General features: G+C 48.3%; 2 protein-coding genes across 6 annotated transcripts in view; one reads left to right on the top strand and one right to left on the bottom strand.

Annotated features, from left to right (window-relative positions):
• The window catches only part of LOC125955895 (uncharacterized), a 291,000-nt gene that overhangs the window by 79,776 nt on the left and 194,795 nt on the right, over positions 1-16,429 (top strand). The window lies entirely within an intron of this gene.
• LOC125955914 (fasciclin-3-like) overlaps positions 1-16,429 on the bottom strand; it is a 108,826-nt gene that overhangs the window by 9,347 nt on the left and 83,050 nt on the right. For all 5 annotated transcript variants that reach the window (XM_049687243.1, XM_049687246.1, XM_049687247.1 and 2 more), the window contains exons 3-8: positions 2,133-2,244; positions 1,835-2,046; positions 1,629-1,757; positions 1,343-1,549; positions 1,077-1,255; positions 742-1,006 (exon numbers count right to left, since the gene is read on the bottom strand). In XM_049687243.1, coding sequence (XP_049543200.1) covers positions 742-1,006; positions 1,077-1,255; positions 1,343-1,549; positions 1,629-1,757; positions 1,835-2,046; positions 2,133-2,244 — 1,104 coding nt within the window. The remainder of the gene's footprint in view (positions 1-741; positions 1,007-1,076; positions 1,256-1,342; positions 1,550-1,628; positions 1,758-1,834; positions 2,047-2,132; positions 2,245-16,429) is intronic.

The following is a 16,429-nucleotide window of genomic DNA, read 5'->3' as shown; positions in this document are numbered from 1 at the left end:
ATTCAGATAGAGTGCTACTAGATCAGATGCACTAAAAGAAGCTACGCTTGCTAGAGCCTTGCTGTCGAAGTTGCATCTAAATGGGTCTCAGTAGCCCTGTGCTAGACTGCCCGCGCTCGTTCGTCTTACTCATAAATGCGTTTTGCATAGGGATGAGGAAAGGTGGATAAGGATAATGGAAAAGCCATTAGCAGCGAATCAATTGCAACTTAAACACAATTAGAATCGAACCTGCCCCAATCCATTCAAAAAGCGTATGGTGATGTAGCACTTTTAGATCTCGAAATGACTGGCTGGCTCATGAGACTAACCTCTTTCTCCTCCCCTCATTCTACTCTGCCAAGCGCAATCACTAACGTACGCCAATCACGACCTGCTTTTTAGCGCTCTCCTACGCGGTGTGTGAGTGGATCGGTGGGTGGTGGAAGTGAAACTTTTTTTTGCGATTTAAATTTCAGTGAAAGTACCAATCACCACCGAAAGTGCGCAGACAGACAGAGATAAACAAATAGAGAAAGAGAGATTTTAGTGTTAGTTTTGTGTTTGGATTGCTGCAATCGGTTATGATCCCTTGAAGGTGTGCTGCTGATTGCGTCTCCCAAAAGTCCACCCAAAATCCCAAAAAGACACCTTTTATATTTTATCACAAAAGGCAAAACCGAAAAACCAGACAAAACCAAACCAAGCGTTAACCTATTACTATTACTACCACTACTGTCTACTATCAAGCCGTGGACTTACCGCGGAAGCACCATCTGCCGGTAGCACGAGCAACGAAGATCAGAGCGACGGCCGTCAGCACGATCAGTACGGCCAGCACGAGACCAACGATCTCACCGATACCGATGCTGCTCGATTCGTTGATCGTTGCATCGCCCTGCGATCGCAGAAACACTCGGTAATCCTCCGAACCGAAAGCGTTCGAGGCACGCAGTGTGTAGGTACGGGACAGATCCTCCAGCGTGAGACCGGCAATGGTCAGCGATACATTGTACCGATTGTTTCCCTGCAGAATACGAACGGATCAGAAATGAGTGTTCAGCGTACTGGAGAGTAAGGGAGCGATCGATACTTACCAATGGTTCTGGGATCGGGACGGCAAAGCGGCCATTCTCCGTACCCTGATGGTAATCGATGCCATCAATGTTCCAGAACACTGTCGGTGGTGGGTTCGAGATGATGGTCACCGTGGCTACACTGGTACGTCCCACCTGCAGACCGTATATGACCTGATCCTGGAGGGCTTGTGGTTGGACTGGAATAATTAAATGTGAGGAAAAACACACACACCATTGAACCTCATGAAACTCTATGGACCCATCGTCGGCGTGGTAAGACTTACAGTTCACATTCAACACCAGATCGGTCAATGAAACACCCTGCGGATAGGCCATGTGCTGTGCTTGGCAGGTCAGACGCTTTCCGTTGTCCTCGGCGCGGATAGTACGCACCAGCAGTGATTTGGCCGTGAAGTAACGTTTGTTCGAACGCTCGTCAAAGTACTCCTCTGGCTGTTGCGGATGTACTTGCTCGTAGATGGGTTCGTTATCTGTTAGCATCATAGAAAGAAAAATAGTGTTAAACCGTCGTTCGATGTCATGATATCGTGCTGAGTATTACTATCTTACCGAGAAGCCAAGATATGTTGGCAGCCGGATTACCGCGTGCTGCCGTGCACTCGAACTCGAGCGTCCTATCGACGACCAGGTTGGCAACGTCACCGGATACGACATGAATGGCAGGCTGATCCGGCGGGACTATTGAGAGAAAAGTAGCAGAGAATAGTACAAAATTATTACCGTTTAAGATATCAACATTCTAAACAAAGACTTACATGCCACGGTAATGTCGATCGATCCCGTCTGTCCGATGCCGTTGACAAACAGCGTACAGTTCATGATGCCGGCATTGTCGGCCGTGATACGCGCAATCCGCACACCGCACGATCCTCGCTCGACTCCTTGGCCGTAGTATTGGATACCGGGAACCGGTGACGGTTCATTGGCATCCAGCGTAATCGGTTGATTCAAGCCGGGCAGATTAATACTGTTTTTTTTTTGGAGATTAAAGCGGATAAAAAGAATCGTTATTAGTAGCTGGAATCATGGAATTGGCCGCAACAATGGTCTTACAGGCACAGTTTGGCGGGACTTGCCACTCGGCAGTGAAGGGTGACATTTTCCTGATTTTCCACCACAGTTATGGCACTGGGATCGGTATCGACGCGCTGTGCCGTTGCGAGCACTGTAAAGAGACAGATAGATAACGAAAACGTTTAGAATTTGGCTAGATGACAGATGTTACGATCCTAAATAATTGTAGAAAAGACTTAAATCATATATTGGAATACATCACAAGTCATGTCCTTAAAATAGAAAAATTGAGATACTCCTATCCTTCAGACTATCCAATATATCCTTTTAAATTATTTAATTAATGATAAATAACAAATCATATTCACTGCTAATGCATCTGAATCCCTATAAACGTTATTGAAGAGGAAACAAACAATGGAGTCCCAAATTCAATTCTCATTAAACGCATTTGATAATCCTTCGAATAGAATTCTTCCTCTTCTTGCAATAAAGGACACACTTTTAATGATTCCATTTTCAGTCTTTATCCGTTTGAAGCGTTGATGAATCCGGGACAAATCTGGCGTGCAAATCTGATCCGATGATTTCCTATCTGAATCAATCCAACACACTTCAAACATCGCACGCACCAGAAGCGGTGCTCCGATGGCGTGTCAGCTATAATTAATCCAATCGCAAAATCGTTTTTCGGAATCGCGATTCTTCCTGTTCGATGGCAACGAATGGACCGAGGCATAGTCGAGGTCGAGGGGCATATTAAAACAAATCCAATTTTGTCCATTAACTTGCTCTCGATCCCCTCTATATCCGGCCACCCCTTTTTCCACGGATTATCGGAGTGACTAACAAACTAATTAAAATTGCCAGTGACTCATCATTCTCGACGTGGCGCTGCGCTGCTGCTGCGGCATCGAGTGATTCATTGCTGGCCGGTTCTATCGCAGGGGGTCCCAATTGCTTCCTTCCTTTCTGCACTGCACTAATTTTAAAGTAAGCCACAAAAATTGAATTAAGGCTTTTTGTGGCATACAACGAGAGTACAAAATAACGTCACCGAAAAGCAGGAGCACCAGCAACGTTGACAAAATGGAGAGAAGTGATTTGTTAATTAACGCTTTTGTTCTCATCGTAACAATCGCAAAAGAGACAGAACCAGCAGCAGTAGTGGAAGCAAGTGATGCTCTTACCGCACATCGCCGCACCCGGATCGTGATAATGAGTCCTTCAAAGTGCCTAACGAGCATGGAGCAGCGTATTGTTGCTGAACGGCGTGGCAATTCCTCGTAATTAATGGAAAATCGGCGCAAGATTCTCGGCACGTGCCAGGCAGTGCCATTTCGCCGGAAAGAGAGAGAGAGAGAGAAAGAGTGAAGGAGAGACAGATAGTGATTGCAGATAAGCGAAGAAAGCAAAGGAACAATTTGGCAATTATTGATGGACAATGCGCTGGTTCCAGATCTAATATCCAGACGCAATCCAATGCGCACAATGCCCATATTACATGCCTCGTAGACCGCTTCTCTTCCTTTCACAAGTCGAGGTCTGAGAATTTGTCACGTTATACGTTGTTTCTACTGCTGCTGCTGCTGCTGCTGCTGTCCAATGGATATCCAGCAGCAACAACTCACCATCATATTCATGGAATTGTCCATTGTGTCTGAGGACAACCGACGGGCACAGAAAACAAAGCACATAACATCCTTTGGTTACTGAAGTGCTTTCTACTCCTTTACTCCACAATACCCCTCGCGCTCCATTTGTTTGCACGCCACATCACCATCACCATATCCCTATATACGGCGCTCCTGCCGATACAACGTTACCTCCTCAGGTCAGGAGGAGTGTCCACAATCGCCAACTCAGGACTTTTTTGTGCATTCCAAGGGAACATCAGCATTCCAACAGCACCTTCAGTCCAATTTCTCTCTCTCTCTCTCTCTCTCTCTCTCTCTCTCTCTCTCTCTCTCTCTCTCTCTCTCTCTCTCTCTCTATCTCTCTTCCGCTCATCAAAATGTCGCTACAATCTAATCCCGACGTTCAACACATCGCTTTGGCACAAGGACCGATCGGGAATGACCAAACACACACATACACACACAACACTAGAGACAACAGTGAGCAGCGCGCCGGCGATCGTCCATCTCTCTCGGTGGGCTTCTGTCCAGACCATTCCTGACAGCCAACCAGGAGATGGATTTGTGCCACCAAAACCAACCAAATTCCTCGTCGTTTTTGCTTCTCCTACTACTCCTGCTGCTGCACATTTCCAATCATTTTTTTTCCTGCGACAGAGAGACACGACTCGAGCTTTCGGTTGTTACTCCATCTAGCGGACGTGCCACAACATGGCGACACGGAGTGAGGGTGGTGGTGTTCGCGTTCGTCTCAGAAGCAACAGCACAACGATGATCGGAGGAGTAAAACCGATTGTGCAACAGCAGCAACATGCATGCATCAGCATCAGAGAGGGCTGGGTTGGTGAAGAACATGCTAACGCCTTTTTTTTGTGTGTGTATGTGTGCTGTTGCTGTTGTTTTCTGTTCCAACTCCATGACCCGGAACAACATCATCTCCTTCTATCGGTCGGTCGGTGGTCGCGCGTTGTGTCCCGCGCCTCTGGCCGAGAAGGAAATGAAGACCACACACAGAGAGATTGGTATGCTACTCGCGTAATCTTTTCCCCATTCTGGTCTCTGTTTTTCTGTGTAAATTTTTTTTGTCTTGTAAAGGAGGACGATCGCTGGCTGGCTGGCAGGTTGGCTAGCTGTATAGGATGAAATGTCCTTTTTTTGTTGCTCGCGCCGTTCGTCGTTGCTGACCCTGACCGGCCCCCGGCCAGCCAACTGGACTCGTCGTCGTCGTTGTTGGCACAGAGAAAATGGGGTGCTCGCATATCCTTTGACAGCAGCCACCAGTAGTAGCCTTCATCAAAGCAACCATCGCCAGCGATGGGATGTTTGAACAACCTGTATCGGCGCGCGCACACACACACACACACATACACGCACAGAAGAGAAAAAGAGCCTCTGCGAAGGCATGACTGCCGTTTGATGAAATTGGAAAAACGAGTCCCTGTAACGAATGGGGGGGGGGGCTCTATCGTCCCCATCTCTCCCTACGGGAGCACAAGCGGTCCATCGGGGAAGTGCAATGACTTTATTGTGTTCTTCTACGGACTATCCTCTTCCCTGACGTATACTCACTACTACCGTCGCCTACTGACGATCGCGCGTCAAGCTGTTTTCTCGATTCAACGGTACCACCACTTCTCCCATCCCTTTTACCCCGTTGTTACTATCTCTATTAAAAGAGCCTCTCTGTGAAGCTTTGCGGAGAAGGTTGGCCCTCCCCCCTGCCGTCTTTGGTGCAATATCAATCGATTCTCGTACTCGATCAATTGGCCTCCAACCTCCCTTCTTTTCAGGCGCCACAGCACACATAACCTAAATGAGAATTCAGCGTCACACCATCGGCATCGCCATCGCAGGAAGCGGTGATGCAGTGAGTGAGTGAGTGTAGTATAGTAACGCGCACTACTGCAGCGTGCCTTATTGCTTCCGTTCTATAGCAAAAGGGAAGCACGCCCGGAGGCCTGCGAAATTGGCCTCCTGCAGTGTGGTGTGTCTGTGTGTATAGTAGGAAGAGCGAAGTAAAGAGAAAGCTGCGAACCGAAATGGAAAGGAATTCTCGTCACTCGGGAGGACCTACTAGCTAATACTACTACTACTGCTGCTGCTGCTGCTGCTGCTGCCAGCTGGCAAACATGCAGAGAACAATACCGCGACATACCGGCAGTTCACAGCATCTCCCCCCTCCCGTCATCAATCGAATACGCGGAGTGTGGGGCGCAGTGCAGAAGGGTCACAGAGGACCGATATACACACATACACAAGCGCCAAGGCGATTTGCACCAGCGTAAGTTCAAACGAATAAGCGTGTGGTGTGCTCGGTGCTTGGTTCGATTTCGTGGAACAGTAGAAATGGAAAAAAGCTTAAAAATGGAGCGAAATGAAATTGCACTTCCGTGTAATTGTTACTTCGCGTAAATATTGTCCAATTGGGTCGCGCCCTGCAGCGATGGTGGTGTCGGATTATTGCGAATCGATGGGGTGGACCAACATGGGTGTTTTGTAGAAAATTGACGCTCAAATGCGAATTGTTTACTCAGAGATTTTTTTTTGTAGAAAGGCAGTACAAAAAACCTTATAGCGAATTTGAATTCTTATGAATACTTTCGAAAATGTAATTGTGAAAAAGGAAATAATTGGTAAAATATTCATTCTGATGAAATAAAATGTTCAAAAAGAATTATCAAACAACGACATAAAACAAGTGGAAAAAGAGCGAAAACATGGCACCAATGATAGTTATACGAAGAATTATACATTTCAGTCTATATTCAATAAGCTTTTACGCAAAGTGCATTGCTAACGAATACCGAGTACCGATCAACTTCCACTTCAAGTGGTATAGCTGACAACTCATGGATATGTATTTTTGATATCATTTGACAGTTTTGCTATACTGTCGATCTTCGGTACTCGCCACTTTCAACAGCACTATGCATCGCCTACTGACTAGGACACCCTAGAAACCACTGAGCTGCGCAGAGCATTGACCATCTGGCAATGGCGAAGATACTTCACTTCGACCTTATATTCCTCGATGTTTTCGGTGTCGAATATATGTGAGGACATCGTTACGCATCCCGCTAGTGACACACTCTGGTGACACATTCCCCGCTCCTTCATGAAAACTAAAATCACCAACCAACCGTCTGGCTGGCTAAAAGAGTATTCCATTTGTTTGACTGTTGTTTCTACTTCTGCCGCATGGGCAGCGAAAGTAGCGTTAGAACAAAGTTCGTGCACTAGACGACCGCCACACTCGGTTTCGATTGCAAAGTTCATAATTGTCATCTGGTCTCAGGGGAGGGGAGCGAGAGACAGAAGCCCCGGAGTCATCATCGGTGTTTTGGAGTTTAGCGAGAGGCGAGTTTTTTATTTTTTTCTCTTCCGTCAACTCTCACAGCACAACGAAGTGATACCACCGCGATGATACCACCGTATAAAGCGACGAGGTGGGGGGGTTGCAAAAGCGTGGGAAGAGCAAAAACCACCCCCCGGGAGGTGGACGGTTCCTAATCCCGGTAAAAACTTCGATACCCCGAGGAGGGCGACGACTCTCCACTCATATGAAACTGGTAACACCGCCAGCAGAACCAACACAATGTAGATGAGCTTCCGGCGGGCAATGGATAGTGTTTTCTAGTGTGCAGCACACTCACACCGAGAGAGAGAGGGATGTTGCGCATTAGAAACCATCCAGGGCCACTCCAGGACACGTATTCCACCGCGGCCAAAACATCGCCAACGGCGACACATCTATTCAATGAGTAACTACCAGGAACACACACACACAAATACACAAAAAGAACACACCAACCAGAACTGACCAGACGGAACCGACCGACTACTGGCACACCTCCGACTCCTGTGTGACAAGACCAGCACGGAACAGGCGGACTATCATCCCATGGCCTTCCAGGTTCATGTGTAACACACACACACGGACACACATACAGATCGGGGACTTCACGAACGTCATTTTTTACATCTCTTCAGTGCTGGCATCACGAGAAGCAAAAGGAGGGTGAGGAAAAACCCCCTCGATGGCAGTATGTCCTGGGGGATGCTAACCCAAAAAATGGCCACCGAAAAACCCGGACACGGACACGGACTCCGGACCGTGGTCAGAGAGAACGAGCGAGAACTGGGACAAACACTAGCCGCCCCTGGCGTCCTCCTACGTCCATTCGTCGAAACGCTCTTCCTCCTCCTCCGGAACCGGAAGTGTACGGGAGTAGTGGCCGAGGAGAAGTAGCAATCCAATGGGAGGGAGGCAGTGTCCGTCCAGTGATATTCCAAAAACACCACAGAGCTCCGGCGCCCACACAGACACACAGACACGTATCATATTTTTGCCGCTGTCATTTGCTGTCAGTTAAATAAAATTTATTGTAGTTTGCGCTGCTCCCAGAATCCCGGGCTCTTCTGGCCTGGTACTACACTAACCTAGCAGAGAAGGCCAGTAGCAGCTGGAGTCACTAGAGACTAGAGGATGGTGATGGTGGGAAGTGTCAAAGCGGACGATTCGTTCATTTCGTTGTCGCGTTTTTTTTTTTTTTGGTGGGGTAGTCTTTGTACGCGCCCCGGGGGGTGCTATTCGCTTGTCCCTGACAGTAGCACCAGCAGGCGCGCACACCATCACCACCAAGGCAGAAGTTCCGAATTACTGGTCAGTTAGTTACGGCGCCCATCACACCGGCCTCTTCTAACGAACAGTAGTGTAGTCCCGCCGCGCGGATCTAGTAACCAAGTGCGATCGTTTCGTTATTACGCGACACACATTGTCGCTTCCATGGTAACTTTCGCTCCTTCGTAGTTCGGGAAACGCCGTAGGCGATACTGTGTGGACCATCATATCTGTCCAGGGGGAACACCATGCCGTTGGTATCATCTAGCCCGGGGGATATAGTATTGCAAATGCCTTCGAGAGCACCACTATGCGCGCACGGCGCATCGCATGTCCTGCATTCACCGAAAAAGTCCTAAATCCCTCCCCCAACGGGTTTTCCGAATTTCGATGGCGTAGAGTTGGTGTGCACACTGGCCGATCAAAAACTATACATATCCCACGACTTTTTCACCCGAGGTAACATTATCCATCTTCCAGCGGTCGCTACTTGCATCCACCAGCAAGCAAGCACCATCATACGAACAAGCAACAGCGTGTGCGCGCTCTCTCTCTCTCACTCTCTACGCTTCTGGCGGAATGAAAACGATCTGGTTCGAATTTGGCACCCCCATCCCCACTCCATCCAAACAAGCAGGATCCTTCACCCAGCAGCAACGCGAAGAACCGATACTACTAAATGCTGTTTTCGGCCACAACAGTTGGGGCCAGTGTGTCACATACAAAGTTGCCTTCGCCTGTTGTAACTAGGTAACTCCTGTGGTACTAGCGAGCGAAGGAGAAGTAGGCGACGCGACACAATGAAGTAACACTCCATCTACACGGGCGCGAGAAAGCTGAAAATGAGATGAGAATGAAAAAGTTGAGAATGTCAAATCCCATACAAATGGAAATGTAAAGATACAAGTAGGCTGTCACAAATGTATGGGATTTGACATTCTCGCCTTTTTCATTCTCATCTCATTTTCAGCTTTCTCGCGCTCGTGTAGAGAGTCGGTAAGCCGAGAACTCTTCTCGCTACGAAATTGAGCCGCAGTTTTTGGTAGTATCGCAGTATCGTTGCTGGAGTCGATTCGAAGAAGAATGGCGACATCGTTGGTGTGCCAGAGAGATAAAGAGAGAGAGAGAGAGAGAGGTTGGTGTGTGTGTGTCAGTTATGCCTTGTCTAACTCGAAAGAACTGGTGCTGCTGCTGCTCGAGCATTCTCGTACGCTTAACGTTCCCAAAGAGAGCATCTCGAGTGTGCTTGTGTGCCGCGTGTGCACGACGGATGTGCGGTGGTGTCGAGAACACTAAAACAAAAAGATGAATTCACCACCAGCCGGAACCGGATCCCTCGTACCCCGTATGTGTGTGTGTGTGTGTGTGTGTAAGTGTGTCACTAGAAGCTGGTAGCATAAGTAGGTAACAGCAGGTAGCACACATACACACGCACCCAGGAAGAGACACACCCTGGGCAGAAGGAGCAGGGCAGGAAGGAGCCCCAGCAGCAACCCAACATGGCCATGGAAGGCCGGAAAAACTAGTTCATCGTTGTGACACCGCAACCAGACGACAACTAGAAACTGTTTGCCCTTCAACCGTAACACGTAACAACATCTCGCTCCTCGCCGCCTGCTGTGGCCCGCCCGGCTTCCACGTCATGGGGCCTTGCCCGGCAAAAATAAGGATAAGTGGAACTCCGCCACCCAACCAACCAACGCCTGCTGGTGCTGTTGCTGCTGTTTCTCCCGTTTTTGGCGATGCTTTTATGCGCTCTTCTCGTACAAACGGATGCTACCACTCTGCACGCTGGTGCTGCTGCTGCTGCTGGTGTGTGTGTGTGTTTGCGTCATAGTTTTACGGCGCTTGACACGCGTCAACGATAATGTATTGTTACGGTTGGCCACCACCACCACCACCATCGTCACCGCTCTCGCTAGCGTTAGATATGGAGGCGCCTAGTTGGTCTCCGGTTGCTGGTCCTTCATCGTGTGTGTATGTGTGCATCAGCATAAAACCTCAGGCCACCGGATGGTGATGCGATTAAAGTTATGCCCGGCATCGGTGGTATCGAATGGCGATGCTTGTACCGATTACCTGCAACGGAGCAAATGGAGCCAATCGAGAGATTAGTGTTTTCCGATACTAGTGGGAAAGGCGGCCTTATGGTACTGGGTGGTGGTGGTGGTGGCCATTTGCAATTTACGGAATTAACCGTTCGATTCCGTTCGCGACACCGATGCCCACCGTCGCCGTCGCCGCCGTCTCGCGTTAATATCGTAATGTTCCGCTCGAATGATCCGAGCAACCGTTCGATCGATTGTTACGGACGGAGGAGAACCGTTCCGTGCTGCGTTCCTCCATTTTCTAGCGACATCTATGTGCGCTCGAGTGTAACACGATGCTGCTGCCGCTGTGTGATGTGCGGTGCGAATGGAGGAGGAAGATAATTGGTAGAACGGGGCGTGGGGAGTTGGTCACTCCCGGTGAGGAGGGGGCGAGAGGGTGGTGGCACGGGCCACAAATAACCGTAGTTAAATCGATTGCCACTATCATTAACATACAAATGCAGTGAACTATAAAACACGGCCACTCTCTTGCCAGATGGTGGTAGAGTGGTGAGGATGAAACCATCTTTTGAGACATTTAGACAGATCTTCTTCAGCTGCAGGCGCGCTTGTCTCTTGGTAAGTGATTGTTCGTCTAACCACAATCCTCGGTTCCTCCTCCTTCGCCAGGTGTAACTGTAGTTGGACACTATGACTGCTTCTTAGCTTCAACCGACGAGAAATACCTTCGCCTCGGGGTCATGGTCACGAACCACAGCGACCGCAATGCGTTCTCCGCGCGGCCACTGCTGGGGCTGGTGCGTCGTTCGTCGTGGCAGCCATTCAGTCAAGTGGCACGGAAGTGCGATAAACCATAACGTTTGTGGGGGACTAGTGCACCGCAGGCTTAATAGATAATAGAGGGGGGCGGTATCGTCTTCTGCGATTTCCTTACAAACCGTTACGAGAGATGTTTGTCGAAATGAAAACCCCGTAGGGGAATTCATGCTTTACACGATTGATCGCTGGTCCGAGCATTGGTATCAAGGGGTTTGGTTAATATTTCCCCAATCCACGCCAGGAGTGTTTCTTAATTTATGGTTCTGTCAAATGCAGCCACCAGATTGGTGCTGGGCAACAGCACGAATGGCTTCCTCGTATGAGGATGACAGTTTCATCTTCCAATATTAAAGCTTCGCTATAAGGAAGGGTTCTTTCTAAGATTAGACACCATATGAAAGAAGGGAATCAAAAACGCCAAAGCATATGTAGCAAATGGTTCTTCTACAAATATTGATAGTATCGTTTAACTATCATTGAACCCAGCTGCTCCATATAATGTTCAAAACATTAAAAAATTTCAAAAGAAATTAACACAGAAATATTGAATTCGAAATTTATACCGCACTATGTAGTGAGTTTTTCGAACCAACAAGACACAAGCACCAAATGAAAGTGCTGTTTTCGTACTAAAATTGTGTTAGTATAAACTGAAACTTTGAAGAAAATAAAAATTATTTCCAAGTAAGGTCGCGGATGAATTCTTTGAAATTACTAATGAGTTTCTTGTTTTCATTGGTAAAATCATTGCAGACGGGATTTTGAACAATTCAAAATGATAAAAAAAAATCGAGCCAAACTCAAATCACTATTTTTTGTAAAACCATTCAGAGGGAGATCTGCAGACACTCGTTGAGTAAGAAAAAAAAAACGTTTTTGCTTTGTCACAAACTATTTAGAACATTGGACAATTTGTTAATTGCAACAGTAAAAAACCTACAGGTGCGAGCACTAAAAAATAGTTAAACAAAAATTAGAACTACGTTGACTTATAAAACAATTAATAAATGATGATGTATAGATATTGGAATAACATTAAAAATGCCATGTATGAAGAAATCATTGAAGGAGGCAACAGAAGTAACGCAACGAATTTAGTACTTCACAAACGAATCATTAAAACCCACCATTTTCAACCCCAAACAGACGCGATAGACAGACAATCCTCAGAACGGTTCATCCGGCACTCGTGCGCCTCAGATGGCCCTTTGCTGGATATTCTGATCGAAGAGATGGACAGGTCGGATAGCCTCTGTCGAGCCTACCACCTCAAACAGCATCGCCTTCCGTCCTTCCCTATCGCCTTTACTTCTCGAATCGAATGTCACGGCCAGATGGTACCTCAAGACCCGTCCGACAACTGACTGTCTAGGACTGAACGAGAAAGAGACAGAGCGCGAAAGAGTCTTGCTCGTTGGTCCCGTGACCCCTGTTCTCTGATGACAATGTTTCCGTCTGGCCGGACGCTTGATCGACAGGACATCGGGGACAGAACGGACAGTTCGCCTATCCCGCGCAACATTCCCCCCTCATCACCAGGGATGATGCTCGATTTGTCACAGATTGATCGAATCGAACCATCGAGACCCTCGCTCCTTGATATCTCCTCGTCGTCGATTTGCCTTTCGTTCGGGTTTAGCGTCCACGAGACCAAACCAAACCAGACCCCGGGTTTCATCTGTCGGAACGAAATTAGACTGTCGCTAGAACGTAGTTGGTTGGTGGTTTGATGACTTTTCCGCGAGTACACAAAGAACGCCCGCGAAGTGCATACACTTCACTCGCGTGAAGCAAAACAAAAGAAGTGCTCGCGCGATAGCCACACGTTGACACAACAAGAAGAAGACCCGTGCTTATTGTGTGTCCTGTGTCTCTAGGCATCTCTCTAGGCATGACGCGCACATCAGCACCCACAGGATCCGCGCGCGCTGTTGTTTTTGTCCCGAAAGGAACTCGAGCGCAAGAAGCAAAAGATGAGGATGATATCATGAACCTGAAGGGTCCTCCTCTTCCTCCTCCTTCATACTATAAGCCTACACGCCAACGAGGCTCGCGTAAAGGTGAACAACCGGCGAACTCTTAGGCATCCGGTCCACCGACAGCGCACCGACAGACAGCAGCAGGATAATGCCGCGCGCTTTTGATATCAAATGAAGTGAAAGGAAAATCATTTTCACTTTACCGGCGACGGTGACGGCGGCGGCGGCGCCCATCCATCCGAGAGCCATGAAAAACCTTTGGCACCGGATAAACACTAGATAAAAATGGCGTTTTAAGCGCTGAAGAGGAAGTCTCGTCGTAGTTGTTGTTGTTGTTGTTTGTAGTGGTAAGGCCCGCGAACTGCGCTTTTTGAGTTCCTTTCTCCAGCAACAGCAGCAGTCGCTGGAGCAGCGTGGCCGAGGAGCGCGCGTTAAGTGGTTTGGGGGCTGAAAAACATAAACAAACCATCATCAACACTACCACCAGCATCATCATCATCATCATCATCATCATTTTTCCCATCATCCCATCCACCTCCCATCGTCATCATTGACATGACGAAGAGCCATTGACAAGGCCACCAGCCACTTCCTCCAGGCCCTCTCTCCTCGCTCTCTCCAGCCATCCGATGCCGATCGATGATTGAGTGATGAAACATCAAGCTGGATATAAGTGAGATGAATGTCCGCAGCATCCATCAGCACAGAGACCCTCCTCTCCATCCCTTTTCCCGCTCTCTTTCTACTGACTGTCTGATTGATCGGTGGTGGTAGTTGGTGGCGTGGGAATTCCACGAAAATTGCCCACAAAACTGTCATTGTTGGTTTGACAGCCCAGTCGCGTCAGGTGCGGAGAGTGTAGTGTTTTCGAGTTCGACGAAGAGACAGATATGTGTCTGTGTGTGTGTGTGTGTTTGGCCGAAATTTTCCAGCCATTTTCCACTCATCAATTTGGGCTGTTGAAGTTTTATTATGCGCGGAGGCGGCGGCGGCAGCAGCTATCTGCCATTCTTTTATGTTTTTGTATTATTATTTTTTTTTTGTTTTGCTTTCTTTCTCTCTGGTCTGTCGTCTACAGCTGGTTCCGCTGTCCATTAACTTCTCGACATGGATGCAATCTGCGATCAGCGTCCCACGCTATCGACGCGTGCGATGATAAAAAGTCGTGGAAAAGTCAATTGCAGACCGATGCTGGACTCGGTCTGCCGTAGCGTACACAAAATCCCCTCCCAGGGCGGCGGCATCAATATCCAATGGGAATGTCAGATTGCCAAAAATGATTGGAGCAAACCAACGGCAGCAGCAGCTGCTGTGCTGTGCTGTGCTGACTAGTACTGTCGACTGATGATCTGTCTGGTAGAAAAACAGCTCCAACAAGGAAGAGGAGTTCCGGATTGACATCCACACATCTTTCATTCCCTTGCCTTGATGATCGTCGTCGTGATTTACCTGAAAGTAGAGAGAAGAGGAAAGGTTCCAGTTAATGTACCGTTAAAGTGATCGTTTTGAAATGAATCTAATTCCATGATCTCGCATCTCCCGAGCCGGACACGCAGCGACAACACTCGACAGTCGATGCACCGTGCGCCAGACACGCGCCACATGCCAGCGCACGCGTGTCATCACCATCGCCGCATTTTGCTGCGGAGCATTTTAATTAAACTTTCATTCGCGTCGACAACCTTGTATCGGGGGCTACCACTGTCGACACTCGACGATGAGTGCGCTGCCATCGAAAAATACTTTTCCTAATGATATCAATTTCCACGCGTGATTATGTGTTGCCGGAGAGTGTCAGAGCATCACGATTCAGGCGCCGACCCCGAGGTCTCTCGTCCACTAACAGCATCATGTTAGCAAAGAGCAAAGACGCGAAATAGCGACGATGACACGGCGCAAAATGGAAGAAATATAAACCCTCCTCCTAGCCGAGAGATGCTGCGCGGCACACCTCTGGATTGTAATTAAATCTCGTCTCTTTACAAACGTCGTGCAACCGTGCAGCGTCCTCTTCCGTCCACTTACGAGGGGAGCGAGACCAGCCACCGAGCCTCTGGTTGGTGGTACGAGGTGAAATTCCAATCCACTTGTGGCCCTCTCTCCTCTTGAAGACGGCGGCGGCGAGTGCGTGTCTAAACGTTACGCGCGTTGGCTGCTGCTAAACAAACCGGACCAACCACCAGCCGAGCTCGAGCTAAGATAAATATTTAAAACAGAGCACCGCGTTTTGATCAACGTTTTCTCAATCAATAAGACCTGATATCAACAATCGAACTTTTCCATCAACACAACAACCGAAATATGCGCACCACGAGCTTCGATTCCGATGCTTTTCTTAAGCTTTTTCCCCCCTCGACGTCAATCTACCGTGTCTTTGATTTTGCCGAATCAAAGTTGGAAAAGTAAAACATTTTACTTCAACAAACTCAGCTCCTCTTTCTTTCTCGCTCTCGGGCTCTTTAACGCTTGTTTTCGACCAAAAGAAAATACTTTTTAATTCAGTTTACACACGTTCGCACGTTCGCACGTGGTGTCGCGGCGAGACCGGCGACCAAGAGACGACGACGATAAGTCCCGCCGGTGTCTGTGTCTTTCGTAATGACGCGACGGAGCCTCAAGCTTGGAGACGGTGTGCGTCCCGTCGTTGTCTTTTGATCGTTGGTCACGCGGCTACAGCGCCAGACGACGCCAGAGCGTAGAAGAAGATGATGATGATGATGATGAGATGATGATCGCAATGTGATGGTGTTTCAATTTGATGCACAGCGTAAAAACTTGCGAAGCGCATAGCGCAGAGTCAGCAGCAGCAAGCCGGCGAAAGGAAGAGTGCGTTGTGTGTAGAGGAGAGGAGAGTGGCGAGTGAGTGACGGAAATGATAATGTCGTAAAGGAAGGAGAAAGTTTGACTTTTTAATGAGTTGAATGCTGGTGGTGATGGTGGTGGTGGTGCTGTCGTTGCTGCTGCTGCTGCTGTTTTGCTTCCAGAAATTATCAGCAGCAAAATTTATGACTAACTTCGTTAAGGCTGTCCCCACCGATCATGAGAGAAGCAGGAGGATGACGATGACGACGATGATGGTGGTGGTGAGAAGAAAAGAGGGCAACAAGCAGCGGCCACAGGGCATGCCACCAGGCCAAGCCAAGACCAAGACCGGCCTTACCGTGATGATTGGAGAGAGCGAAAGTGTGACTAAAATATATCTTTATCCGGATTCCACCAACAGAGATGA

The sequence above is a fragment of the Anopheles darlingi genome, chromosome 3 (genome assembly GCF_943734745.1).
Source record: "Anopheles darlingi chromosome 3, idAnoDarlMG_H_01, whole genome shotgun sequence".
Taxonomy (NCBI): domain Eukaryota; kingdom Metazoa; phylum Arthropoda; class Insecta; order Diptera; family Culicidae; genus Anopheles; species Anopheles darlingi.
Note: the sequence above shows the minus strand (reverse complement) of the source record. Positions and strands in the feature narration are given on the sequence as shown.